The sequence below is a fragment of the Chanodichthys erythropterus genome, chromosome 13 (genome assembly GCF_024489055.1).
Source record: "Chanodichthys erythropterus isolate Z2021 chromosome 13, ASM2448905v1, whole genome shotgun sequence".
Lineage (NCBI taxonomy): Eukaryota > Metazoa > Chordata > Actinopteri > Cypriniformes > Xenocyprididae > Chanodichthys > Chanodichthys erythropterus.
The window spans coordinates 27,617,311-27,645,270 of record NC_090233.1 but is presented as its reverse complement, the minus strand read 5'-3'; the positions used below and the strand labels follow the sequence as shown (position 1 = coordinate 27,645,270).

Below are 27,960 nucleotides of genomic sequence, written 5' to 3'. Positions count from 1 at the left end.
GGTGAGTAAATTATCAGGAAAAGTTTATTTAAAAGTGAACTAATCCTTTAAGACTAAATTTTCAGACTGGAATATTGTTCCAAGATCAACAAAAAATGTCCAGAAATCACATTCTAAAAGGTAAAATTTTGATGTATAGTATTAATTGAAAGGGTTAAATGTTGCCTATTCTTTGAAGAAAAAAAGAATTGTATCACATATGATCTCAGGTTTCCTCTCAGGTTAAAAATGTACTTGGCAATTGTAACAGAAAGACTCAGGACACCGATGGTAAGTTCAGCAGCTTTATTACAGCACAAGTCAAAGAGCATGAGTGGGTGTCCTAATGAACTTGTCTCCAACTAATGAACCTTATTGTAAAGTGTTACCAAAATAGTAATGCTCTGTATTTTGCAGATTGGGAGATCGTGGACACTTGGTGGTGACTGACAGAGGGATATGAAACACACACCTCAAGGAAGGCAGGTAAGTACAAGGGTAAGGTTAATCCACAGATACCGGAGAACTGGAAGGAGTCTTGCTTTAGAAGAACACTTAGAAGATACCACTGAAGAACACTTGATAATACGCAGACGAAACACATGAGATCATTATAATGAGTCTGTAGCTCTATGAGACCGGACGCTGACTAAGTGTGAAGTTTGTGGTTAAACAGGGTGGCTGAGTGGTGACTAATCCATAACAGGTTTGGGAAATTGCTGAAGGAGTGCAGGTGAGCAGGATGTTGATGATAAGTGTAGTGCACGGCAGTGACTGCGACAGCAATACTGATGGGAATTTTGCAGTTCTCAGAAACAACTCAAATAATAAAGGCTTTCTGCTTTACTTACTATATAATAGCAGTTAGTGTGCTAAAAAATGACAATTTACCACAAGAGTATATTCAGATTTGTTTTATTACAATTATGCTGCAATCAATAATGTGTGTTCTTTATTTAAAACAAACCAGTGTGTGACAATGAGACTTTTATTGTGTTTTCCTGAACATATTTATGTAAATTATGGTGACAGTGTCTAGATCATCTATAAAAAACGTTTTACATGCAGATGCATGAGGTAGTTTAGAATATTTTATGAGAAAAGTTTCCAAACATAATACTTACATTGAGTAATTTGATAAAACAGTTTAACATTAAGAGAAATCTATTAATGAGTCATTTATAACTTGGAGTGGAGTCAACAGTAATACCTGTTATACCAGTGTTGCAGTTTAAAGTATAATCCAAATGGTAGCAAATACATGCCAATACGATGACAAACAACAACAAAAATGAGACTATAACAAAGCACAATACTGCTTAACCAACTAAAAAGATTCCACAAACTAATATGCTTTTGAGCACAAAATTATATTATTTTGAACATTATCATGGCAGCAATGATCCTCAATTCAAGAACATAAAACTAAATAGAACACAAAAAGAAGGCAGAAATAAGAACTTTTTTAACCCCATTTGCCATGCAAGCTTTTCATCTCTCTGTTTAGGTATTTTATATATATATATATATATATATATATATATATATATATATATATATATTCAACCTCAAAGGGATAGTTCACCATAAAATGAAAATAAAGTAATCATTTACTCACCCTGGTGTTGTTTTAATGCACTATGTCTTTATTTTTCAGACCACAAAAGGATACATTTTTTAAAAATGTCCCACTAATTGTGTGCATTTTCTGGATGAGTCGGAGTGAACTGTTATGAATAACTGTGAACTGTCTATTAGAGCCTCACGAACATGTGCCAAGCACAGAAGGTGGTCAGGAGTTTTGTTAAAAAAAAAAAAAAAAAAAACAGAAATTTAATGTATTGTTTTACTAAACCATATCATATACCCTCAGAATACTCTGAAAATCCGACACATGTAAAATCGGACCATTCTATGATACTTTTGCATGTTTTTAAAAAAAAAGCTTGATTCTGGTCAATATATTCACTGCCATTATATGTATGAGCGTGAGAGGGAAGTTCTTTAAAATTTCTTCTTTTGTGGTCAGGTAAAGAAAGAATGGCATACGGCATTGGAACATCACCAGGATGAGTAACTGATGACTTAATTTCATTTTAGCTGGAACTATCCCTTTAAGCATAATAACAATTGTTTTTTAAATAACTATTCATATCGTAAACTGCTACAAACCATTCTCATTTGTCTTTGCTATCTCCTTACAAAAAAAACAAAAACAAAAACAAAAAAAAAAGATTCAGATTGTGGAGAATTTTGAATTTTCATTTGCTTTCACTCCACTGCCTCAGGATGTCCTCTGCTGCTTGCAGGGTTGAGTCCTCCTATTAATGTTGACAAAAATATGAATTAAATAATATAAACAACATTTTAACAAGGTGAACTACAGATTTTAATGGCAATCACTTTTCCTGCATTGATGTATGATTCACCTATATAAAGCAACCTATACTGCATCTAAAATTATAGGGGCTGTCAAAGTTAACATGTTAAAGGGATAGTTGACCCAAAAATGAAAATTTGATGTTTATCTGATTACCCCCAGGGCATCCAAGATGTAGGTGACTTTTTTTCTTCAGTCGAACGCAAATTATGATTTTTAAATGCAACCGCTGCCGTCTGTCAGTCAAATAATAGCAGTGATTGGGAACTTGAACAATAAGAGTCGAAAACTTCCATAAACAAATCCAAATTAAACCCTGCGGCTCGTGATGGCACATTGATGTCCTAAGACACGAAACGATCGGTTTGTGCGAGAAACCGAACAGTATTTATATAATTTTTTACCTCTACTACACCACTATGTCCAACTTCGTTCAGCTTCCTGTTAGTGAGGTCTGATCGCGCTATAACAACGGAAGTGATGTCTCGCGTATATGGGCGAGACATCACTTCCGTCAACACAACGCGTTTTTTGACCTCACTAACAGGAAGCTGAACAAAGTTGGACATAGTGGTGTATTAGAGGTAAAAATTATGTTTGGTTTCTCGCACAAATCTATTGTTTCGTGTCTTAGGACATCAATGTGCCGTCACGAGTCGCAGGGTTTAATTTGGATTTGTCTATGGAAGTTTTATTTACTGTTATAGTTGAAGTTCCCATCTACTGCTATTATTTGACTGACAGACGGCAGCGGTTGCAGTTAAAAATCATAATTTGTGTTCGACTGAAGAAAAAGTCACCTACATCTTGGATGCACTGGGGGTAAGCAGATAAACATCAAATTTTCATTTTTGGGTGAACTATCCCTTTAACTTTAAGGTATAACAGAGTTGATTAAAAAAGTGAAAACTAAAAAGACTAGTCATGGTGATGATTAAACTTAACAGTCTCTAAAGCATAACATTGACCTCACACAAAACATTGACATTCCAAATAATTAAGCAATTATAAAATGTGTTTAAATTTCAAATAATTTCATGTTTCATTTTTGTGTTAGAAAATACCTTAACAAAGCAGAATCTGATGTATTTCTGGAATTCTTCTCTGTGTTCCGGGCTGTAGAATGCAGATACAGGGATAGTTGCGAGTCCCTATTCAGAAGCGAAGAACTCGCGTTATGAATTTAACAACATATTTTGCTATATAGATTGTTATAGATATTATAACTGTAAATACTCAGGTTTGTGATTACCTTCTCTTTTACGAGCCATTTCACAAATCTGTAGTCATAGGGTTCATCTTTAGTACTAGGGTCGGTAAGGTCAATATCTTAAAGAAAAGCATTTAAAATCAAAAAGCAAAATTAAAAACACTATTTTTGAATAGCCATGTCCATAAATGAATTACTATCACAGAGTGTACTGTATATTTTCCAGTTTTCAGTCACTGCTACAAAATGTATTAAATTAAAATTAAAGATATATATGGATATATATATTTTAATTATGGATATTGTATATTTTTTAGTTTAGAGTCAGTGCTACAGTATTTTACTGGCTAGAATTTGCTCTTTGTGACTGCAAACCCTATAAAACGATTATTGAATATCTTTATCTAATAACGGCGAACGACTGGAAAAGACAGAAAATGCATGAACAATATAATACGTTTATTATACTGTAAGAAATATAAAATGAGAGAAGACTGCAATTAAATTAAAAACAAAATAAACATGAAAGCTACTTATCTCAGGCAGATAGATTGGGGAATTCTGAGATATGAAAATTATTTTTCTATAATCCATACAGAAATCTGAGTTCCTGCTTTAATACTTTGTTCTACACCATTTCTGTTACTTACTAAGATTTGAGATATCAGCAATCATGAAGTATCCTCCCTGGGGCAGAATGGGTTTTAGGCCAACGCTCTTCAGACAATCTGCCAGCCTTAGTCGCTTTTCATGAAGACTGAGGGGTAACTGGAGGAAATAGCTGTCCTCTGTTCCGAATACATCATATTCCCTCTGAAAACCTACTGCTACAGCTTCCTTAAGAACAATAATTGACAATGTCAACCCACTGAAAAATAAATGACACAAACTTTATCTTTAAAACACAGGAGCATTGTTTTACCTGGGCAGCTGTGGCACAGTGATACACTGAGTTCTGATGAACGGTTTTTAAGTGCTTCAGGATATGCCCTGATCCCATTGCCCAACCCACCTACGTTAAAACAATAAAGTAATTTGATGACTCAAAATAGAGATAATCTAAAATAACATACTGCAGAGGCACTACAAAGACATTATGACAAACAGAGGCAAATAATACGGCAAAAAACAAACACTGTTGAATTTGACCAGCTCACCTTCCACCCTGTGGCACTGAAAGTCTTGCCAGCACTCCCAATGGTGACAGTGCGTTCCCACATACCTGGAAGACTGGCTGTAAAAAAACAAACAAACATTCTTTTACTTTGTAAGTCCACAAAACTGATATATTGCATTACTCTCACAGTTCTACTCTTACCAATCTTTACATGTTTTGTTCCATCATATGTGAGCCACTCGTACACCTCGTCGCTGATGCATATGACATCATGTTTAATGCATAAGTCAGCAATCACCTGAAGTTCCTCCTGCAGATAGACCTGCAAGAAACCACAGTTAGGGATAGGCTGAACATAGGCATATGTATCTGTGGTAAAAAACCCACTGACCTTAAAAGACATTTCTGCTCAATTTTAATTCCAGCTCTGTATGACTGGCATGTAAATTTTTACGTAAATTACACTACCATTTTGGGGTCAATAAGAAATTAATACTTTTATTCAGCAAGGATGCATTAAATTGATCAATAGTGACAGTAAAGTCTTTATTTCAAATAAATGCTGTTTTTTAAACATTCTATTCATCAAAGAATCATGAAATAAGGTATCATGGTATGTATCAAACTGTTCTATTTCATCTGTCAACACGCCACATGATGTGGTGTGTTGACCTTATTCACATAACCAGGGATACATGCGTAACTCTGTTCTTTTTCATCTCAGTCAACACATTATCAGCACCTTATTCTCAGAACCTGGGTTACCTGCGTAACCCTCCATTTTCAACACCGACAATAATAAGATAATAATAAGAATTTCTTGAGCACCAAATCACCATATTATGCAATGTTTTATTTTCTAAGGCACATTTGTAAAAGCTACTTAAATATCCTAATTGAACTATGGCCTACTCCTGGCTTAGTCTAAGCCCTCTCTGTGAAACCGGGCCAGTGTCTTTGATTTTGGAATATGAAATACAAACCAGAGATTTCTTGACAGATTTTATGAAATTAACTTCTATACAACTATTTTGGATAAAGTATAAGAATGGGTAAAATTGTCCTCTGTTTGTTGGTGACTGACTCACCTTGCCAAGAGGGTTATTAGGAGTGTTAATGACAATGGCTTTGGTACGAGCACTAAATTTACTCGCCAACTCTTCAGGAGACAACACCCAGTCAGCACTGGACAGAGCAGGACCACAGCCTTCCCTCTGTCAATACACAGCAAGTATTAAGAAACATTTTAATCTCAGATTAAGTTAACAGATCTTGTCACCTGATATATAAACATACCGGTTTAAGGGGCACATAAATAGCCGTTCCTCCCGCCATCATTACCATTGGCTGATAACAGTCAAAGAATGGCTCCACAATAATCACCTGCTCATGAAAAGGAAAAAAGGGTATCCTGATATCACATATTGAACATAAGGAAACAGTGAGTGACTTTTTCATTCTCTACTAACAATGTATCACAGACTATTACTGACAATCTAATTTTATGAACTTGAATATTGCCTTGATAATGATCACTTTACCTCATCACCCTCATCAATAAGAGCCTGGAAAGTGCAGAAAAGTGCTTGATACGCTCCAACAGAAACCAAGATATCCTCCATCGGATTTATTTCCCGTCCAACAATCCGACTGAAGAACTTGGCCAGGATCTTCACAAGATTTGGGTGGCCCTGCATGATCGCATGTTGTTAGATACTTCAGCAAAGCTTTACTATTATACTCTTTATAGTATGCAGTGGTTGTTCATTTAGTAAACAAACAAATCATTAACTGAAAGCTTAAAAGCACTTGTACTTCTAGTATCTTACAAAAGCACGTGTGTACTGGTGCATGGAGAAACCTCCATTCAATGCTTTGCAGAAGGCTTCTTGAATGAAACTAGGAGGGGGGAAATCAGGGAACCCTTGACCCAGGTTCACAGCCTTATAGTCGGCAGCCAGCTGAGTGAATTCCACCCTACCGATGACATACACAATATAGGAATATCATGCAGTTTTACACATCAAAATTAATTTACTTTACTTCAATAAGTGCGATGCAGAATGGTAAGGTAGATCTAGCATTATCAGATAATTACACGGCTCTCTGTAATACAAGAATGGCTCGTTTGCGCCATCTTGCGGCTCACAAGTGTTATTGCGACTACTGACTATAAAAATGGAGGACTACCCAATTTGATTTATGGTAAGAATAAAACATAAAGGTGTTTATTTTAAGATAGATAGATAGACAGATAGACAGACAGATAGACAGATAGATAGATAGATAGATAGATAGATAGATAGATAGATAGATAGATAGATAGATAGATAGATAGATAGATAGATAGATAGATAGATAGGAAACTCAAAATAGTAAGATAATAATAATTTAATAAAATAACTCAATATTTACGTCCTTGTATTTCCTTGTTTGGTAAATGCAGTGTAATAAGCTGAATGTACAGCAATAAATAGCTGGTCTACCCAATTATACTTTCACTTTCACCATGAAAGTTAATTACCATATATTTTTGTCAATTCCTTCAATCCTTCTCGCGTGCAATTTACGAGACATTATGTCCTGCGTAAAAAAAAAAATCAGAAAAGCATGTAATAAGACAAAACGTTTGCATATTACGCCACTAAACCACAAAATGATCAGGAATACCGATCGAGTGTGAAATGTGTAATACCTTATCATGAAAACCTGCGATTAGTAATCTGTTTGACAGCGAAGGTCCATTTACCGCCGCTCTTCTCCACATGCCAGTTTTTTCCAAACCACTTTACAGCAGGTTTACTGCAGGTAAATCAGTAGTAACACATAGTAACATATTAAATTCAGGCCACATCTCTAGCTACGGAACTGTCAACCTTTGAATGTCGTGCGGTTCAGTGACATGACAGCAGTCTTGATTTAGATTCAAGCGACAAACGTTAATGTCGATTTCATACCGTAATCTAAAAACTAATGCACAAAACTTTGTTTTGCACCAAACCTTGATTTACCTCCCCCAGCTGTTAAAGACGTCACACATTTGCTTCTCAAGCGTCTTCCTCACTCTCAGCCAATGAACCAGCGAGCAGAGCTCCTTCTCCAAGCAGCAGACTTCCGCTGTGGGCGTGGCCATTGACTGCTAGCACTAAGGCTGTCAATATATACTGTACACATTGTAATTTGTAATGATCATTCTTATTGTACAATGTTAGACATTTCACCTCCACTCTAGCTTGTTTCCTAAGCTATCATTCTAATAAACCTTGAATAGTGCTGGCTCTGTGACAATTTGTTTATGCGCCTCTATTGTGTCACTTTGGATAAAAGTGTCTGCTAAATCAATACATGTAAATGTAAATAATGTAATGAAATGTACAAATGTAAACATCTTCAACCTTGGCTTGGTAGAATAATAAAAACACAAAATATAGACAAATCATTCTCTTTATAAAGCTGATATCTTAAAAGTGACAACAGAAAAAAAAAATTCTTTTCACAATGCAATTTTGTGAAAAAAAATGTGAATTTTTTGTCTCTTTCAATCCGAAACACAAGGCAAAGTCCTGCTTTTCATCCTTTTTGCCTACAAGTCGGCCTTCTTGATATCCCCAGGCAGTACACGACCCTTTTTCCTCGCCCTCTGTTTGCGTTTCTCTATCTTGGCATCCTTGCGTTGCTTAATATTCCTTTTCCGCTTGTCTTGTCTCTTCTGCATCTGCTCCACAACTTGCTGGCTCCTCTTTGTCCACTTCTTTTTCTTCTGAGCTTTCCTCTTCTCCTTCTTCTTTAAAGATGCATGAAGGAGTTCCTCATTGTCTTTGATCTTCATACCTTCAGCTTTGTAGAGAACATTTGTCCACTTCATCTTCTCTTCCTCTCTTTGTGCTTTGCCTTCATCCTTCTCCCTAAGCTGCTCCAGGTAATCTTTCCTCGCCTCGATGCGTGTTAAAAGCTGCTTGTAGTTCTTGCCAGTGAGCGGAGTCAGTATTCCTTTCACTTTCCTTTTCTTTTTATTCTGGATCAGCTTGGTTCCTTTGTCCACATAGTCTTCTCCAACCTCCATCTTGTTGAAGACTATGAAGCTCTGCTCCACTTTGGCAGGTGTGCTCGATGTAGGGCTGACTTGCAGTTCGGGTTTTGCTGCTTCTTTGTCATCTTCTCCTGCCTGCAAAGCTGCAGCATCAGCTAACTTTTTCATTCGAAACTCTTTCTTTTTCCTCTTCCGACGCTCCCTTTCTTGTTTTCGTTTTTCTCGTTTCTTCTTTACCTCGTCCGAGGAAGGATCTTTAGGAGGGCCCTGAAAGAAAGCACATATAAAGGCTCGGCTTAAAACTTCTTAAATGGGTGATATAATACATTTCTTATTTTCTCCATGTAGTACTTTTTTAATTTAAAGGGTTAGTTTAGCCAAAAATGAAAATTCTGTCATTAAGTACTCACCCTCATGTCGTTTCACACCCGTAACACCTTTGTTAATCTTCAGAACACAAATTAAGATATTTTAGTTGAAATCCGATGGCTCCGTGAGGCCTGCATAGGGAGTAATGTCACTTCCTCTGTCAAGATCCATAAAGGTACTAAAAACATATTTAAATCAGTTCATGTGAGTACAGTGGTTCAATATTAATATTATAAAGCGACGAGAATATTTTTGGTGAGGCAAAAAAACAAAATAAAGGCTTATTTAGTGATGGCTGATTTCAAAACATTCACAACAGCATTGTGAATCTGTGTGTCGAATCTGCTGTTCGGAGCACCAAAGTCACATGATTTCAGCCGTTTGGCGGTACACTGATTCATTTATGCTCCGAATGATGACCGATTTCAAAACACTGCTACAAGAATCAACGGATCATAAATGAATCAGTGTACCGCCAAACTGCTAAAATCACATGACTTTGGCGCTCCGAACAGAAGATTTGACACACTGATTAATTTGTGCTCCGATGCTTTCTGAAGCATTGTTTTGAAATCGGCCATCACTAAATAAGTCGTTATTTTGTTTTTTTGCCTCACCAAAAATATTCTCGTCGCTTTATAATATTAATATTGAACCACTGTACTCACATGAACTGATTTAAATATGTTTTTAGTACATTAATGGATCTTGAGAGAGGAAATGTCATTGCTCCCTATGGAGGCCTCATGGAGCCATCGGATTTTAACTAAAATATCTTAATTTGTGTTCCGAAGATTAACGAAGGTGTTACGGGTGTAGAACGACATGAGAGCGAGTAACAAATGACAGAATTCATTTTTCATTTTTGGGTGAACTAACCCTTTAAATGCAAGTAATGTTTATGTTGTTTTTTGAAGAAAAACATAATGTAACTTTGGTGAGCAATTTAAGTCATTTATCTGACCCATAGAAAACATATTTATTCAGCATAAATATTCAGCACATTTATTTACACTTAATAACATTACATTTTCTTCAGTTTTTAATCTTTTAGTCCAACTGGAGCATGTACCTGTCCACGAGACTCCTCAATCTTCTGGTGGAGCCTCTGACGAAGAATGTCTACAGCATTAAATTCCTGTGATGTTCCACCTAACAGGGATGAATCAGTTAAAACCTATTAACATTCAACAATAATAAAGCATTCTGAATGAACTCATATTCTCATTTTCAAACTGCTTTTTACCCTCAGGCTTCTTTTGTGCCTCTGAAATCCCATTCTGGACAGGTTTTCTCTGAGCTGGAGGTACTGCAGGCTGAGTGCTCTTTGAAACTGGTTTATTTTTGCTCGCATTCATGTTGTCTCCTTTTGTTGGGTTTTGCTTGTTCTTTTTCTTCTTTGGAGGAGCGCCATCATTAACCCCGCTGCCTCGAAATGGAACTAAAAGGGGAAATTATAATTATCAATTAACAAAAAGGTATTTTTCTTCAACTACTGACTTTCACCACTACTGCAAGTGACTATTTAGTATTCACTAATTCATTAATGTGCAATTAACAATGCAGAACATTACCATAGGGTCTTTTCTTTGGCTCCTTTTTCTGAGATACGCATACTTTACGTGTCAACTTCTCCAGATAATCATACTTCGCAGCAAGGCTGGCCATGTTTCCTTATACAAACAAACAAGTAAACGCAGCAGATGTAGATAGGTAACATATTAATTACGATTTTAGCAAAGTCAGAGTAATGGGAAACATATGCAGTATTTTATGACAACAATAACAACGATGAAAATGAATGGATGTAATAAACGTATTATTAAGCGTTTGACTTGTACAGTATATTTTACCTCGCGCAATAAAAAACGTCAATCGAAATTTCACCGGACAGCTTCTGTGATGAGGTAACTGTGATTCATTAGCAGGAGAATGATAATAAAGGCATTTACCTCCTTAGAAATTACAAACCGAATCGGATAAAAGCCTTCAAACGTGGACTGAATACTACAGCCCTAATAACTTCACCAAATATGTATTCAGAAACATGCCCCACGTGTGTATTGTCTTGCGCATGCGCATGGTGGTTCAGAATCCCCGGAAATGGTTACATTGAAAGCATTCCCCTGAAAGCACAAGACATGTTATGTAGTCGACCTGACAGTTCATTTTAGGTTACAATTTCAGCTAACATGAGCAGTTTCAGATTAATGGTGATGTTCTCTAATAACACATTTAAGATCATTCGAGGGAGTGTAAGTTTGTTTTCATGTTTTCCCGCCTTTACGCAGTTTGCAATTTAAATAATGTTTATTTATTGTTAAAATGTTTGTAATTCATTCTTGACAGTTCAAGTGTAGTTCATGTGTTCTTTTCTCAGATTCTCATCTCACCCAAGAGGACGCTGTTTGTGACACGACAGGGTTTGTTCAGTCAGGATGCTCCAGTGCTCCACTGTAATTATGTTTAGTTTTCTCATTTACTATATTCCTAATTATTGACTAGACTGAATACATTACCGTCCAAAACTTTGTGTTCGGTAAGATTTTAATGTTTTTTTTAAAGTCTCTTATGCTCACCAAGGCTGCATTTATTGATTGAATATTGTGAAATATCATTACAGTTTAAATTTTTTTAAATTTAATATATTTTAAAGTGTAATTTTGCAAAGCTGAATTTTCAGCATTATTACTCCAGTCTTCAGTGTCACATGATCCTTTAGAAATCATTCTAATTTAGTGCTCAAGAAACATTTATTTTTATTATCAATAATCTTGAAAACAGTTGTGCTGCTTGTTGTAGGGGAACCACAAAAGAACAACATTTATTTGAAATAGATTTTTTTTTAAAACAATGTAAAAGTATACTTTCTGTCACCCAAACTTTTGAATGGTAGTGTAAAATAAAGAAGTTTAACAGTTACAGTGGGTACGGAAAGTATTCAGACCCCCTTAAATTTTTCACTCTTTGTTATATTGCAGCCATTTGCTAAAATCATTTAACTTCATTTTTTTTCCTCATTAATGTACACACAGCACCCCATATTGACAAAAAAACACAGAATTGTTGACATTTTTGCAAATTTATTAAAAAAGAAAAACGGAAATATCACTAAGTATTCAGACCCTTTGCTGTGACACTCATATATTTCACTCAAGTGCTGTCCATTTCTTCTGATCATCCTTGAGATGGTTCTACACCTTAATTTGAGTCCAGCTGTGTTTGATTATACTGATTGGACTTGATTAGGAAAGCCACACACCTGTCTATATAAGACCTTACAGCTCACAGTGCATGTCAGAGCAAATGAGAATCATGAGGTCAAAGGAACTGCCTGAAGAGCACAGAGACAGAACTGTGGCAAGGCACAGATCTGGCCAAGGTTACAAAAAAAATTCTGCTGCACTTAAGGTTCCTAAGAACACAGTGGCCTTCATAATCCTTAAACGGAAGATGTTTGGGATGACCAGAACTTTTCCTAGATCTGGCCGTCCGGCCAAACTGAGCTATCGGGGGAGAAGAGCCTTGGTGAGAGAGGTAAAGAAGAACCCAAAGATCACTGTGGCTGAGCTCCAGAGATGCAGTCGGGAGATGGGAGAAAGTTGTAGAAAGTCAACCATCACTGCAGCCCTCCACCAGTCGGGGCTTTATGGCAGAGAGGCCCGACGGAAGCCTCTCCTCAGTGCAAGACACATGAAAGCCCGCATGGAGTTTGCTAAAAAACACCTGAAGATTCTCTGGTCTGATGAGACCAAGATAGAACTTTTGGCCTTAATTCTAAGCTGTATGTGTGGAGAAAACCAGGCACTGCTCATCACCTGTCCAATACAGTCCCAACAGTGAAGCATGGTGGTGGCAGCATCATGCTGTGGGGGTGTTTTTCAGCTGCAGGGACAGGACGACTGGTTGCAATCGAGGGAAAGATGAATGCGGCCAAGTACAGGGATATCCTGGACGAAAACCTTCTCCAGAGTGCTCAGGACCTCAGACTGGGCCGAAAGTTTACCTTCCAACAAGACAATGACCCTAAGCACACAGCTAAAATAACGAAGGAGTGGCTTCACAACAACTCCGTGACTGTTCTTGAATGGCCCAGCCAGAGCCCTGACTTAAACCCAATTGAGCATCTCTGGAGAGACCTAAAAATGGCTGTCCACCAACATTTACCATCCAACCTGACAGAACTGGAGAGGATCTGCAAGGAGGAATGGCAGAGGATCCCCAAATCCAGGTGTGAAAAACTTGTTGCATCTTTCCCAAAAAGACTCATGGCTGTATTAGATCAAAAGGGTGCTTCTACTAAATACTGAGCAAAGGGTCTGAATACTTAGGACCATGTGATATTTCAGTTTTTCTTTTTTAATAAATCTGCAAAAATGTCAACAATTCTGTGTTTTCCTGTCAATATGGGGTGCTGTGTGTGCATTAATGAGGAAAAAAAGAACTTAAATGATTTTAGCAAATGGCTGCAATATAACAAAGAGTGAACAATTTAAGGGGGTCTGAATACTTTCCGTACCCACTGTATAGCTGTCTTTCTTTCAGGCATTATGCACAAACAATTTGCAGAGTTTTTTTAAAGTGTTGATTTTTCCATAGGTAACCTAGCCAGGTTCAGTCAGCGATCAAGTTCCACTGTTGCGAGAACAGAGAAAGGAGAAGACTCCTTCCTGAAGTGGCTTCTCTTGTTGATACCTGCCGCCACATTTTGTCTTGGAACATGGCAGGTACAGGCATAAGGGAATTCTTTATCTGCTAAAAATCATAACTGATACTGCCATTAGCTGTTTGTGAAAAGCCTTCTGTTTGATTTTGTAGTTAAAACGCAGAAAGTGGAAGTTGGAGCTGATCCGTGATCTTCAGAGCCTGACGACTTCAGAGCCTATCCCACTGCCCATAGAGTGAGTCTGTGCCTTCTCCACATCCGTGTACCATACTCTCGAGTTTTATTAAGCTTAGACATTGTGATAAACTGGTGATGTAATCTGTGTGTGTCAGTACTATGGAAATCAAACAGCTGGAGTACAGGCGAGTGAAGGTGCGTGGGCGTTTTGATCACTCAAAAGAGCTGTATGTCCTGCCCCGCTCCCCTGTGGACCCTGAGAGAGAGAGCCGGGAGGCAGGCAGGATTTCCTCCAGTGCTCAGAGCGGAGCTAATGTCATTACACCATTCTACTGTACTGATCTGGGGTACAAACACAATCAATTTGAATTACACTTAGTTATGTACACTTGCCTGGCACTCTAATATGGCAGTTAAAAACTTTATGGATCAATTTTTTTTTAGGATCACTATCTTGGTGAACAGAGGTTATGTACCCAAAGATAAGATCAAACCAGAAACCAGGATGAAGGGACAGGTAATAATGTCTACTGAATCAAATCCATGCATAAACATGATCAACTCACTTCAGAGTCTTACTTAATTTTTCGCTGAGACTTTTAATTTTTCAAATAATGATAATTGCTTTATTACATTATCTTAATCTTTCTAAATGTTAAATCATTTTTGAGGCGTGTTTGTATTTTCTTAAAGGTGACTGAGGATGTAGATCTTGTTGGTGTGGTGCGTTTAACCGAGCAGCGGAAACCGTTTGTCCCTCAAAACAATGTGGAGGCAAATAGGTGGCACTATCGTGACCTGGAGGCCATGGCGAAGGTCACTGGTGCTGAGGAGATCTTCATTGATGCTGTGTTTGGTTAGAGCTGCTCTTAATATACTAACCTTCAGTGAATAATTAGTATAAGCATTTGTGTCCAGTGATCACATCAAATGTAATGAATGTGAATCTTTTTCTATTCTTTCATTTAGACAGCACAATACCTGGTGGGCCAATAGGAGGGCAGACAAGAGTGGCCCTGAGAAATGAACACATGCAATATGTCATCACATGGTTTGTTAAACACAATTACTAATCTATTGTAATGCCTCAAAACATGCCTTACTTGTCTGGATTGCTAAATTCAGTTTTTTTATTTAAATATTCATGCATTCACCCTTGAACCAAAACCAAAACAAAATTGCTTTAAAAGAATTCAGGAACTACTTGATTTGTAATTTCACAGATGAGCATGAGGTCAACTGGTCTTTGACTGAATTTTTTTTCCTTTTTTAGGTATGGACTGTGTGCTGCTACCTCCTATATGTGGTATGCAAAATTCATCAAGCGTATTGCTTTATAAACATTTTCAGCCTTTGTAAAATATGCACTGTAGAATAATAAAGCTCTTTTAATGTTGAACCCAATTTTGTTAAAGATGTGGATTTGTCTAATAGAATAATGAATTAAAGAAACCTTTATGCTTTGATACAAAGGTTATAAAGGGAAAATATCCTTTAAAGCAGTGCTTCTCAACCAGGGGCCCTCAGCAAACTTCCAAAGAGGCCACAGGATGACAAATTCTGTAATACTGAATTTATTTTCCCCCTCAATATTATAGATTTTGTTTGAAAAACAGTAAAACATCAGAATCTTATAAAATCACAAAATAATTATCAAACAAAACTCCTAGTTAATAAAAAGAAAACAAGTGGTGTTGTCAATTGTAGCAGGAATGCTGGAGTAATACGGAGCCATCTGTTCTCTAATAGCTCTCACGGTACTTTGATGTCATACACCTGGATTATGCAGCATTGCTTCAAGTCAAACACACCAATTATCTTATATGAGGGACATTTAACCTTCTGGTGGGTTAAATGTCCCTCATTCTTCACAGATAAAAGCCAATTTTTATTTGAATGAATTTATATATAATAAAATATACCAAATTAAAATTTTATGATACCAAATTAAGGCAGTAGTTATCCATTTATTCACTTTGAGCATAGACCTGAGAATGAATTTTCAAACTTAGTCATAAAGCTTGAAACTCAAGTTTGCTCTCTTTGGAGAACACTTGGCAGATTGCTTTAGTGAAAAAACATTTCAGTATCTTTATATTAAATATTTTCTAAAACAAATTCTACTCAACCTCCAATAAAGTCAAAGCCATACATCTAAACTGTTATAAATTTGAGGTTTCAAAGAATAAGCCGTCTACACAGTACAAAAGTCTCCACTAGATAAAATGTTTCCAATTCAATTCCAACAGTAATTTGACCAAAAAGAGGACAAGCGTGAAGTTTTCAGGACCATTTAACCTTTTGTAAACAAGTCAATGATTGAGTTCACATAGCAATTGTGTTCATTTGCCAAGTTTTGCACCATTCTGATGAGAAAATTAAATCTCAAAATTGCAAAGAACACCAGAGGGTTATATATGGACAATGGGGTCCTTTAAGTAAAAAAAAAAAAACAAAAAACAAAACTCTAGAGGGCGGTTTAAATTAAATTTCAGTAGCCCGTTTATACAATCTACAAAATTTATATAATCTTTATACAAATCCCTAAAATGTTTAGTTTAGATAAATGTATTATGTAAAAAAAAAAAAAAGAAAAAGAACAAGTCAAACTCCAGATACTTGTGTGAACATTTTTATTAAACAATACCAGGAACTTAACCCAGTTTAGTAGCCAGCTCCTTGGCCTTTGCTTTCTCGAGTTTAGCAATGCGAGCAGTTGACTTGGGACCCAGGACATTGCCTCCCCAATGACGACGGATCTAAAGAGAATTGAAATGGTAGAAAAAAAAAAGAAAAAAGCCAAATCAATTTATTGTAAATCAATAAATCTGTAGTGTATTAGTTTCAACAATTGTAACCACTATAAACTGACCTCCTCGTATCTGTCATTGTAGTTGGTCTTGATGGCCTCCACCAGTTTAGCAAGAGCTGCTTTGTCTTCACTAAAGAGTGGGAGAGAAGGACAAAAACAAAACGTTCACCACAAAGGTCTTATGTCCATAATGCCCAAATCAGAGTGTAACTGCAAATCATTTTGCTCAGGGTTAAAAAGCTCATTTGAAGCCACACGGTTGTTCAGTTGAAGAAATTCATACATCATAGCCATACGATGTGCAGCACAGTTAAGTGACACATGAATGCGTTTGTTACTTACGGATTGGTCTGTGTGAAGGCAACAGAAGTGCAGGTCTTTCTGTGCACAAGTCTGCCCAGCCTGGCCTTGCCCTTGACAATGCAGTATGGGACACCCATCTTACGGCACAGAGCAGGCAAGAACACCACCAGCTACAAATAGCAAATTAAATTGATCAACAACAAACTCCACCTACACACATCAAACCAGAACCCAAAACAATTCTGAAAGAATAGTTACAGAAATGCTTCTGAGACACATTGAGTGGTTGCTGCTCAGGGTTAAAAAGCTCATTTTTAATCTTCAGTTTGAATTCAGGTGAAGAAATTCATTACATCATTGCAGACAACCACATGGGCTATTCTGTTGACAGCTGAGGGGAACACACCTCAATGGGATCCACATCGTGAGCAATAACGACCAGCTGTGCCTTCTTGCTCTCCACTAGTGTGGTCACTGTGTTCACACCTGAGAAACAACAAGTGTCAATTAAAAAAAAAAAAAAATAACAGCACTGGTTCTCCACTAGGGGGCCTCAACAAGATTCTAGAAGGCCCTAATGACTTAAATATTCTTCACTAAAAGGCAAAAAAAAAAAAAAGATGACCAGATGTACATTTCAGATGGGAGGGCCTTTGAATAATGTCTTGAACAAAGGAGTCAAAAAGGTTGAGAACTACTGATTGAGATAAATGCCATGTACAAATGAGTAACTCATAACTCCGGAAAGGCTTGTACCTTTCAATGTCTTTAAGGAAGAGACACTTTAAAAAGACCCACCTGCACGGAGGACTGGTGGCCTCTTAGTGGGCACGTCTCCCTTTCCAGCAGCCTTCTGTTCAGCACGAGCCAGCAGCCTCTGTTTCTTCTCCTGCTTGGTCTCAGGCCTGTATTTGTGGGCCAGCTTGAAGAGCTGGGTAGCTACAGAAAGGCAAATTAAAAAAAATAAAAATTTGAAAAAACCATTTTACCTTTTCAGCAATCAATTCTAGCAGGTAGCAACAACGCTAGAAAGACCTCAAAGTCAAATTTAGGACAAACTTAAGCCAAATTTTACAGTACAATTCCTAAGCAGCAATAATATACAACAGTGCATCAGTGATCTTGGTGGAAATTGTCCACATCAACTTCAGATAGCAAATATTATTCACATCATCTGCACATCCACAAATGTATAAAATTACACAGAAGTCTAAACATTTAGAGGCCGACGTGTTGTTTTTACCAATTAACTGGAGGTTCTCCCTAAAAATATTGTAATATATTGATTTCCTTTTGAGAATCTCAGGGTCAAGTCATTATTAATCTTCTAATAAAGTACAGCACTTTTACATTACACAGAAAGCTTGTTCACTTTACTGATTTTAAACAATCTGCAATCAGTTATAAGCACAATTTAAATTTTTTGTTCTTGAATTGGAAAAATCCATTTATTTGCAACCTCTAACAGCACTGCTGTACAGATGGCAAAGTCAAGAGACACCAGTCAAACGAAAGACTCACCGGTTTGGCGGTCCAGAGCCTGGGCGAACTGGTTGATCGCAGGGGGAACCTTCAGACGCTTATATAGAATGGCCCGCTGCCTCTGCAGACGGACATAACGTGGCCATTTCACAAATCGGGTCAGATCCCGCTTTGGCTGGATGTCCTGACCTGAAGATTAAAGTGCATGACTTTCATTAGCAATAAATGGCATTAAGGTAAATACTGTCAATTTCCAGATATTTGTGCATCAGCGATCTTGGTGGAAAATTGTCTGCATTGTTGTTAAGATAGCAAATATTCATTACATCATCTGCACTTATTTACACACTTCAAATGACTGGACTCAAATCTCATCAAGTCTAGTTGTTACTCACCAATGCCAAAGTTCTTAGGCCTCTTCTCAAAAAGGGGGTTCACAACTTTCTTGGCCTCATGCTTCTTGGCCACTGAAGGGGCTGGTGCCACCTTCTTCCCCTTAGCCTTTTTTCCTTTAGGCTATGGAGAGATGCACAACATTGTGAGTTCATTATCCACAATGAGCATAACATTAAATAGCATTTTACAGCTCTTGCTCAGTTTAAAAAAATAACTTCTACACAAAAGTTCAGGTGAAGAAATTCAAGACATCACTGCAAAAGCCAAAAAACTTATGTTGTGACATGCGTTGTAGCAATTTAGCATTGTTGATAAACGCTTATCTAACACCATTGCATTTTCATTAATCATAATTGGCAAATTATTAATTGACAAACGCGTGTAATGGTGTAGAATACAGCAATGCTTGTGTTTAAGAAGCACCAGCGGGCCGACCCGATTCATTTGTGGCCTACAAACCAATCCGCTAACACGTTAGCATTCGAGTCCATTGTTGAGTTACTCGTAATAATAAACATGTTATTTTAAAAGTTATAAGCGTGAGCCCATTTTAAAACTACGGATAAGAACAATTAAAGGCTCACGGTCCAAAGGCGCCACATCTCGAGGCGTCGCTGCTGACAGTAAACGGACACTACAGCTTACAGAAGTTCTCATAATTCTTCATCTACATACTTAAAATGTTCACAATTCTCGTCCAGAGAGCAAGCGCTGGTGCTTTATTTTCCATAACTGATATATTATGAGCCCTAGAACACCCCAGAAAACAGGATGCTTAACGATTTTTATAAGGTGAAGGCTCCCCAGTCAAAACCATCGGACACTCACCATGTTGGTTCAGACGGAAAGGAGGAAGAAGGGGATTGTGGGAAATTTAACTACCGCGACATTTGGTAGTGACATCATCTGTACGCGACAGAACAAAAGCGGGAGGTTCATGTTTATTTGAAGAGATATTAGAAGAATGCTTGCAGTTGTAAGTAGCGATTTTATATATTTAAGTTATAGTACACACCCTCTTCTTAGCTCATTAATTATCCATGCGTGATGTAACGTACAGTCGCAGAAATCTTCACGCGCTGTTTATTTTTAGCGTCTGAGAGAAACAAAATAAATCGCGAACATTCAAACACTGGCATCAAATGTTCAGTCATGTTCTAATTTGTTACACTGTTAATTTAAGTTTGTTAAGTTGTAATATTTGATAATATATTATTCTACTATATTGATGTTTTTTTTTACTTATTATTGTTTTATGTATATATATTTCAAAATGTGGCAATATTGTGTTATTTACAGTCATGCCAATAAATCAATTGTGAATTTTGAATTTGAAATTTGCAAATGCATTAATTTAACTGTGTTGAAGAATAGTCCGTTCTCTTTTTATGTGTTTCTGAAAATAGCCAGAATTGACTTTTTCACAGATGGACGAGTGGTTGTTAAACCAAGTCACTTTGCCTTCACGAGCCGTCCAATTGATCTTTTACATATGCAAACCCAGGATTTACAAATGTACATTATAAGTGTAAATGTACAATTGTAAAAATAACTACCTAGGGTTGATTAATTAACTACTAAGTATAAAAAAGTATAAACAGTACTAAAGGGATAGTTCACCCAAAAATGAAAATTTGATGTTTATCTGCTTACCCCCAGAGCATCCAAGATGTAGGTGACTTTGTTTCTTCAGTTGAACACAAATGATGATTTTTTAACTCCAACCGTTGCCGTCTGTCAGTCTTATAATGCGCGTGAATGGTAACACAATTTAATATCTGACAAAGGCAGTAATATCTAGCACTCATTGAAGTATACGCGCAAGACATTACAGCCATTGTCAGAGCGTGATCAGACCTCACTAACCGAGTGCTGAACGCAGTTGGACATAGTGGCGTATTAGAGGTAAAAAATTATATAAATACGGTTCGGTTTCTCGCACAAAACGATCGTTTCGTGTCTTAGGACATCAATGTGCCGCCATGAGTCGCAGGGTTTAATTTGGACTTGTCTATGCATATTTTTTGACTCTTATAAATTGTGTTACCATTGACACCCATTATACAGCTGACGTACGGCAACGGTTGGAGTTAAAAATCATCATTTGTGTTCTACTGAAGAAAAAAAGTCACCTACATCTTGGATGCCCTGGGGGTGAGCAGATAAACATAAAATTTTCATTTTTGGGTCAACTATCCCTTTAAGTATATAATTATTATGGGTTAATAATGAGTACATAATTTCATTTTAAAAATTGTGGAAATGCAACAATGCCTGTTATATGTGATTAGTTGCGGTTTGTGTGATAATTAATTGCAATTCTAATAAAGTTTTGTTTCAGATCCTTTAGCACAAAGTAGAGTGTGACTGAAGAGCGCTGAGATGACCACACAGAGAGTCCTCCCGCAAAGCAAAGAGACTCTACTGCAGAACTACAACAAGAGACTTAAAGATGACATCAGGTCAATTCTAGACAATTTTACGGAAATAATCAAAACTGCCAAGGTATGTTGGCATGCATTGTGCTGTGTGATGTTCATATTTATATGATTTTAACAATGAGACAATAATCTGGTTATTTCTTCGATCAGGTGGAAGATGAGACTCAGGTTTCCAGGGCGACACAAGCTGAGCAGGACCACTATGAGATGCATGTGCGAGCCGCTAACATTGTAAGTATGATAGACACCTCAGATTTGGGTGATGTTAACAGTTAACACATTTAAAGGGATAGTACACTCAAACATGAAAATTCTTTCATCGATTACTCACGCTCATGTCGTTCCAAATTCATAAGATTTTAGTTTATCTTTAAACACAGAAGAAGATATTTTTAATGAAATCTAGGAGATTTCTGTCCCCCCAAGTCTATTCACCCAAAACTTTGACTTTTCAAAATGTTCTTAAAGAGCTTATAAAACATTGATCAGCATATATATACTCAAATATCTCAGCCGTACTCATTTTACTTGCGGAAGCTGAAACGCGTTGCAGTGACGTTATGTGTCAAGCAAGCATGCTTGAGCTTCCGTTTACCATATTTGATGTGCTCTATGTGCACTGATCAATGTTTATATGTGAATAAATTAAATAAATTAAATCTCTGTCATATAAAGTGACCATGACTCTTCAGAAGACTTATTAAACCACTCAATTCATATAGATTAGTTTGAAGCGAATACACTTTAAATATCTTCATTTGTGTTCTGAAGATGAATGACATTTGTAATGACATGAGGGTGAGCAACTGAAGATTCATTTTTGGGTGAGCCAACCCTTTCAGTGTGTTTGTGTTTTAGGTCCGTGCAGGAGAGTCTCTCATGAAGCTCGTCTCGGACCTGAAGCAGTTCCTCATCCTGAATGACTTCCCCTCTGTCAATGAGGCCATCAGTCTCCGCAACCAGCAGCTGCGCACGCTGCAGGAAGAGTGCGACAAGAAGCTCATCTCCCTGCGTGATGAGATTGCCATCGACCTGTATGAGCTCGAGGAAGAGTATTACTCCTCCAGGTACAAATAGACCAGTGATCCCAAACGTGTGCAGTCACCTCTGCCTTCCCTTGCTTACCAACGCCATAAACGTGATGCATATATACATCGTAAGAATATAATACATGGTGATTTATGGAGCCGTTGCTATGTCTATAAAGATATTTTTAACTTGCACAACCAATTATTGGCTATAACCGTTGATCATTTTACTAAATGCGCTAACCTTGTTGGTTTGCCCTATTTGTTTTATTATACCTTGCTAGTTTGGTCCTCCGTAAACATGCAAACATTCATATACCATTGTGCCTTAATGAGAGTGTTTATTCTTGCAAGTAAGCCTATAGCTAATGAAAGTGTGCATTTTTCCTCTCAAACAGCTGTCATGTAGTTAGACTCGCTTACAATTTAGATACTGTAGACCCTTGGGTTTTATTCTACTTGTCATGTTTATAACAAGCCGGACATCATCATATCTGTTTCTGCTATAGCAAAATCCATATATCCATATTGTCATATCCATCCATATTGCAGTCACACCAAAGACATTATAAAGCACTTTCCATATAAAAAGTTTTGTATAAGAAAACTTCTGTTATACATATATAAGTGCATGTAAATATTTCCTCTCCAGGTGCCTTAATCGATTGTGTTTGAGAAGATTTTATTTTATTTTGCAATCAGGAATCAGGATGTGTATTTACTTTTATTAGTGGTGCTGGTCAGATCATTTATTTTAATAGAGATTAGTAAATGATAAATCTGGACCTTTATTGTTATTTAATGATTTTAGATCAATTTAAGCTGTCTTTGAAGCACACCATTGTAACCAGTAATAGTAATATGTGAAGAGAAATTTTCATTGGGTCTTTTATGGAAAAAATCTCATAATTTTTTTTTTTTTTTTTAGAAAAAAATTAAATTTTAATGTCATTTGATATTGGATTGGACACAATGTTGGATGAGCTGCAAAATTAAAAGCACTTCAGAATTTTTAAAACAAATATAGGGTGTAAGTAGTGTATAGATTACTTTTAAGAATCAAATTAATTTGCTTGTTTGAAGAAAGTTGTTAAGATCAAGAAGCAGAATTTTTTTTTTTTTTTTTGAGAATTCATAAACGGCATGATTTTTTTTTTCTTTCTCTGTTAAGCTAAGTGAAGATTGTGTATCTGGCAAAATATTTTAGCTTTCAGTTGGCATATGTGTAAAGTTAAAAATGTAAAATTTATCATTTATAAGGCATTTGTTTTCCTCAGTGGTATAAAATTGCACTACACTATGTTTCTTTGTGGTGCCGTATTTAATAGAAACAGTGTGGGTCACATTAGTACCTGTTTAAAATGTATCAGATTATTCGTCAGGTTTTCCACAAACCAACTGGTCATTTAAAATTTCATAAATAAACCAGATAGAAACGAGTGCACATTTAGTGTCCGATCTATTATTTTCTCGCCTCCGATTTGGAACTTATGTTCTGCCTCTGTCTGTTGAGTTCAGTCTAAATTCTCTGCAGCCTACAGCCTTTCGCTTTTCATCTATTGAGCAATTCTATTATTAAACTCTACACACATCTGTTCAATGCACAGAAAGACAGCAAGCAGAAGAGCAATGTGATCTGACAGACCATCATGTGACCACACGTTTCCAATCAATATGTTAGTAGCAATCCTGAATAATGCTTTTCACAACTTCCTTTCTCTGCTTGGGCTTCCTTTCCCAGTTCCTTCATGTTATGTGAGTTTGTTTGTGTATGTGTCTCTTACAAATGTTCATTATTCTCATATACTCCTAATTTACCAAGTGTGTTTTTAGGCAGAAGTGGACAGTGGAAATGTTAGTTCATGTGCTTGTGTGTAACGTGTGTGTATGACATTTCTAGCTGTGGACAGTGGGATGGTGTTGAGTTGCCACTTTGTGAGGCCTTTCATCGGCGGGACAGTTGGGGGTCCCCCGAGATGACCTCTGACCCTTCACATGCCAACCCAGAGGATTCAGACCACTTGGGGACCCAGGAGTCCATGCACGGCAGCAGCACTAGTGAGCAGTCGTGAAACACTGGCAGCTTCCTTATGGACCAGTTAGATTACACAGCCAAGCAACTTGCCATCTTAATAAGCCCCGTCGTAAACCTCCAGCTGTAGACTGCAAATCTAGAGTACTTGAATTGATGTGATTTTTGTTTTTTTTTTTTCCTGCAAAAATGACACTGAATTAATACTGAGATCATTTCTTATGAGTAATATTTCAGTATTGTAGCTGAGTAACTTTGGGTAACAGTGGTATAATAAAATGTATTCTTTGCTGTCTATTGGCTACATTTAATGCCTACTACTATGCTATACTTTATTTTCATTATTGTTCTGCAAAAAAAAAAAAAGTACAGATTAAGATAAATTCTGTAATTAAACTTGTTTTAGGAAGTGGTGTTTTGTATGCTAATAGAAAAGACTTCTCTGTAAACATGCTGCATACATTTCAGAGTAAATCTTTCTCTATTTAAGTAACAAAATTCACTGTTAAATTTCACTATTACATGTGCAATGTAATGCTCTTCATTTTTTTTCAAAATGTGACTGCCAAGGAAATGTTCTCTTTTTGTCTTTTTTTTTTATTAGTTTCCTATATATTTTTTACCTTTCCATTTCAGGTTATTACAAGTAATCTGAGCAAAAACTCTTTTAATAGGTTAAAATTTTATTTCATTAGGAAATTCTAGAATAAAAATAACAGTTGATAATAAAAAATGAGGTTTCATTAATATGTAGTGATCCAGGCAATTTTGTTAAATTGTTCCAAATCAGACTGAAACAAAGTTACACAGCACATAATTATTAAATCAAAATGTTGTCCTACTTTAAAAAGTTTTCAGAAATGAACAATGTTTTGAGAGAAGTTTTATTGTAAAATGTTTGATTGTAAGCTATGGAGACATTTTTTAAATACAGTAAAAATATTTACATCATTCAGTTTACAGAAAGAAGAAACGGTACGTCTAGATGACTAAAAAAAAAAAAGGGTGGAGGATTAGTATCGTCGGTTCATCTTCTTGAATTTCTCATAGTGGTAGTCATCTGTGGCCTTCTCGTTATTCGGTCTCTTGCGGAAATTGGGTGGTGTGGCTGGAGAGCAAAAGAAAAACACATAAATCACATGAACAAATTCATTAAATGCAATTCACTCTGTCAGTTAGGCAAAATAGGTTTTTTGATCTTACACTCAGGTGCTGGATTCTCAGTGTCTCCTACTCGTAGCGGCCTGGCTTTGGGCTCTTCTCTGTGGCGTCTCTGTGGAGCGTTTACATCCTCATGATAGACTTGAGAGAAGAACAGAAAATGAGTTAACCATTGTTAGGAAATATTTCAAACATTCCTAGTTAGTAATTACATTTTTAAACATTAGACATAGATAAAGCTGTTAACTAAGTCTAGATGTGATTGATAATCTTGATGGAAAAAACAATACTTCTGAATATAAACTACACATAGGTTTAATGATACAATTAATTGGTTTACATAAAGAAATAAAGGACAAATACATTAACCTTACAAAAAAAATTAATATAAAATGAATCCTGGAAAAAAAAAGAAAAACAAAAGGCACCACAACTGTTGTGAACATTGATAAGATAAGTTTCTTGAGCAGCAAATCAACATATTAGAATGATTTCTGAAAAATCATGTGACTGAAGACTGGAGTAATGATGCTGAAAATCACAGACATAAATTACACTTTAAATTATTATTAAATTGTAAAAATATTTCACAATAATACTGTTTTACAGTATTTGGTGAACATGAGAGACTTCAAAAACATTGAAATCTTACTGAGCCCAAACTTTTGAAGGAATGGTAGTGTATGTGCACACTTACAGCGATTATGCTGGACATAATTCACAGCAATGTTAGTGGGAACGAAGGAGGTCCCGTTGTCTTTCTTCTTATTCCTCTGCTCAGCGAGCAGCTTTGCTTTGGCATCTTCTGTGCTGATGATGTTCTTTATCTTTGCACTTGTAAGAATGGGAAAAAGAGGGTTTTGAAGCTGGCATCCAAATCTAGGTGGGTCTAATAACCCAGACTACAGAGAAAAATATCTGATGCGATCAGTGGAAAACATCTGAATTATTTTTGGTCTTTTTACTTACTCAATCCCTAGATCCACCTCTGGAATTCCACTCAGCATCTGATTGGACAACATCTCTTCTGTCTTTTTGGCAGAATTGACACGGATGCTCTCTGGAAGCTCGTACAGGAGGTCCTCTGGATTCTTCACCTTCACCTTCTGCTCCTCTGCCTCCACCATGCCTTTCTTTTTCTTTAACTCAGTCTCAATGTACTTCATCCTGAATTAAATCACATACAAGGAGAGAGAAGACAAAACCATATTAACAGAGGCAAAATCACCAATGAAGAAAGACCATCATGCAGAAACTCAGCTTGGCAACTTACATGTCTGCATCTTCATCTCGTCTGTTAGTCTCGGCAGAAAAGGAGGTGCCAAGATTCAGGTCGTTTTCATCGACTGTCCTATAGTGTGGGGGAAAAGTTAATTATTTAACTTGTAAAATACAAAAACATCAACTTTAAATGAAAAGCAAACATTATAACACTTACAAGTTTTGGTTTCTGTCTTTCACTTTCTTCATGTCAACAACACCTCCAGTCTTCAGTTTAAATGGGTCATCCTAATACACAAAAAGGGAGTGACAATATTTTACCCCTTTATTAGTTCATAGGATACATTTACTATAACATTGTACTACAAAATGTAGTTTGATTAAAAAAACATTCATACCTCAAGTTCAGCCTCCAAAGGAAGCTTCTCTCCTACAAGTAACGTTGCAATGCTGGAGGAATAGAATAAAAATTTGCATGTAATATTTAGAATTTAATTAAGCATAATGGAAAATTATTTTATATACAAAAATCAGAAATTAAAAATGAAACATTGTGCAAAAATTAAAACTCGTGCAAACGTTTAAGACCAACTAGACATCGGACCAACCTCACACCATGCTGCCTTTTTCGTAGACTTTGAAGTTCCTTGGCTTCATCCAATTTGGACCTTGGAAAACAAATGTAAATGTAACAAATTTAAACATTTTCATATATATATATATATATATATATATATATATATATATATATATATATATATATATATATATATATATATACATACATACATATATAAAAATGGCATCTGCATGTTGCCTCTGAATGAATCTGACGTGTATAAACGCTTTTCTGTAGTTCGGTTTATCTGATTTATGGCTAAATTTAAGTTACTTTATTTGGCCTGAACGTGATAAACATATCTACCTGACCACGGCTTTTGTCTCATCATCTTCCTCGTCGGATGAATCCTCTTTCTTCCTCCTAAAATTCTTACCCGGTGGCATGATTTCAAAGATCTTTTTAAATCTATATATTTAATGTTTATTTTCACAGGCCTGTACGCAGCGTCGACGGTCTGTATTTAGCGACGGACCTCTCTCCAAATTTCCGGAAACTTCCGCTGACATCACAATTACTGTATTAACAACTGATCTA

General features: G+C 36.5%; 6 protein-coding genes and 5 non-coding genes across 17 annotated transcripts; 2 read left to right on the top strand and 9 right to left on the bottom strand.

Annotated features, from left to right (window-relative positions):
- Positions 1–724: 724 nt before the first annotated feature.
- kyat1 (kynurenine aminotransferase 1) lies at positions 725–7,776 on the bottom strand. 2 transcript variants are annotated; one of them, XM_067406596.1, is made up of 14 exons: positions 7,698–7,776; positions 7,382–7,488; positions 7,211–7,269; positions 6,516–6,663; positions 6,228–6,377; positions 5,983–6,069; positions 5,775–5,900; positions 4,888–5,008; positions 4,727–4,803; positions 4,492–4,581; positions 4,220–4,406; positions 3,612–3,688; positions 3,424–3,510; positions 725–2,300 (listed from the first exon to the last, which is right to left on the bottom strand). In XM_067406596.1, exons 2-14 carry the CDS (start codon positions 7,451–7,453, stop codon positions 2,241–2,243), a joined length of 1,341 nt encoding a protein of 446 aa, XP_067262697.1. In that variant the 5' UTR covers positions 7,454–7,488; positions 7,698–7,776; the 3' UTR covers positions 725–2,240. The 2 variants fall into 2 exon arrangements, with proteins under 2 accessions (XP_067262697.1, XP_067262696.1); XM_067406595.1 differs by lacking the exon at positions 7,698–7,776 and having other exon boundaries at positions 7,382–7,687.
- A 334-nt stretch (positions 7,777–8,110) lies between these two features.
- Positions 8,111–11,169, bottom strand: surf6 (surfeit 6). 2 transcript variants are annotated; one of them, XM_067406504.1, is made up of 5 exons: positions 11,038–11,166; positions 10,660–10,758; positions 10,332–10,526; positions 10,158–10,237; positions 8,111–8,983 (listed from the first exon to the last, which is right to left on the bottom strand). In XM_067406504.1, the coding sequence occupies exons 2-5, from the start codon at positions 10,751–10,753 to the stop codon at positions 8,270–8,272; spliced, it is 1,083 nt and encodes a 360-aa protein (XP_067262605.1). In that variant the 5' UTR covers positions 10,754–10,758; positions 11,038–11,166; the 3' UTR covers positions 8,111–8,269. The 2 variants fall into 2 exon arrangements, with proteins under 2 accessions (XP_067262605.1, XP_067262604.1); XM_067406503.1 differs by having other exon boundaries at positions 8,112–8,983; positions 10,939–11,169.
- A 23-nt stretch (positions 11,170–11,192) lies between these two features.
- Positions 11,193–15,354, top strand: surf1 (SURF1 cytochrome c oxidase assembly factor). The gene is made up of 9 exons (XM_067406505.1): positions 11,193–11,340; positions 11,466–11,541; positions 13,685–13,812; positions 13,904–13,986; positions 14,084–14,275; positions 14,373–14,445; positions 14,622–14,784; positions 14,898–14,979; positions 15,202–15,354. The coding sequence occupies exons 1-9, from the start codon at positions 11,278–11,280 to the stop codon at positions 15,266–15,268; spliced, it is 927 nt and encodes a 308-aa protein (XP_067262606.1). The 5' UTR covers positions 11,193–11,277; the 3' UTR covers positions 15,269–15,354.
- A 1,193-nt stretch (positions 15,355–16,547) lies between these two features.
- rpl7a (ribosomal protein L7a) lies at positions 16,548–20,811 on the bottom strand. Its single transcript, XM_067408206.1, has 8 exons — positions 20,788–20,811; positions 18,921–19,041; positions 18,565–18,714; positions 17,842–17,982; positions 17,450–17,529; positions 17,083–17,213; positions 16,801–16,870; positions 16,548–16,687 (listed from the first exon to the last, which is right to left on the bottom strand). The coding sequence occupies exons 1-8, from the start codon at positions 20,809–20,811 to the stop codon at positions 16,583–16,585; spliced, it is 822 nt and encodes a 273-aa protein (XP_067264307.1). The 3' UTR covers positions 16,548–16,582.
- LOC137035142 (small nucleolar RNA SNORD36) lies at positions 16,962–17,033 on the bottom strand. The gene has a single exon (XR_010897037.1). It is a non-coding gene; the product is annotated as a small nucleolar RNA SNORD36 (small nucleolar RNA).
- On the bottom strand, positions 17,332–17,406 carry LOC137035141 (small nucleolar RNA SNORD36). The gene has a single exon (XR_010897036.1). It is a non-coding gene; the product is annotated as a small nucleolar RNA SNORD36 (small nucleolar RNA).
- LOC137035146 (small nucleolar RNA SNORD24) lies at positions 18,153–18,222 on the bottom strand. Its single transcript, XR_010897040.1, has one exon. It is a non-coding gene; the product is annotated as a small nucleolar RNA SNORD24 (small nucleolar RNA).
- On the bottom strand, positions 18,790–18,861 carry LOC137035145 (small nucleolar RNA SNORD24). Its single transcript, XR_010897039.1, has one exon. It is a non-coding gene; the product is annotated as a small nucleolar RNA SNORD24 (small nucleolar RNA).
- On the bottom strand, positions 19,114–19,181 carry LOC137035143 (small nucleolar RNA SNORD36). The gene has a single exon (XR_010897038.1). It is a non-coding gene; the product is annotated as a small nucleolar RNA SNORD36 (small nucleolar RNA).
- Positions 19,758–24,885, top strand: med22 (mediator complex subunit 22). Of its 5 annotated transcripts, none has more exons than XM_067407179.1 (6): positions 19,758–19,897; positions 20,989–21,075; positions 21,252–21,426; positions 21,513–21,593; positions 22,221–22,429; positions 24,291–24,885. In XM_067407179.1, exons 3-6 carry the CDS (start codon positions 21,304–21,306, stop codon positions 24,460–24,462), a joined length of 585 nt encoding a protein of 194 aa, XP_067263280.1. In that variant the 5' UTR covers positions 19,758–19,897; positions 20,989–21,075; positions 21,252–21,303; the 3' UTR covers positions 24,463–24,885. The 5 variants fall into 5 exon arrangements, with proteins under 5 accessions (XP_067263280.1, XP_067263278.1, XP_067263279.1 ...); XM_067407177.1 differs by having other exon boundaries at positions 21,263–21,426; positions 24,291–24,884; XM_067407178.1 differs by lacking the exon at positions 20,989–21,075 and having other exon boundaries at positions 24,291–24,884.
- A 285-nt stretch (positions 24,886–25,170) lies between these two features.
- Positions 25,171–27,899, bottom strand: c13h9orf78 (chromosome 13 C9orf78 homolog). Its single transcript, XM_067407174.1, has 9 exons — positions 27,730–27,899; positions 27,413–27,472; positions 27,203–27,254; positions 27,022–27,092; positions 26,857–26,934; positions 26,553–26,750; positions 26,281–26,417; positions 25,626–25,724; positions 25,171–25,530 (listed from the first exon to the last, which is right to left on the bottom strand). The coding sequence occupies exons 1-9, from the start codon at positions 27,807–27,809 to the stop codon at positions 25,436–25,438; spliced, it is 870 nt and encodes a 289-aa protein (XP_067263275.1). The 5' UTR covers positions 27,810–27,899; the 3' UTR covers positions 25,171–25,435.
- Positions 27,900–27,960: the final 61 nt, after the last annotated feature.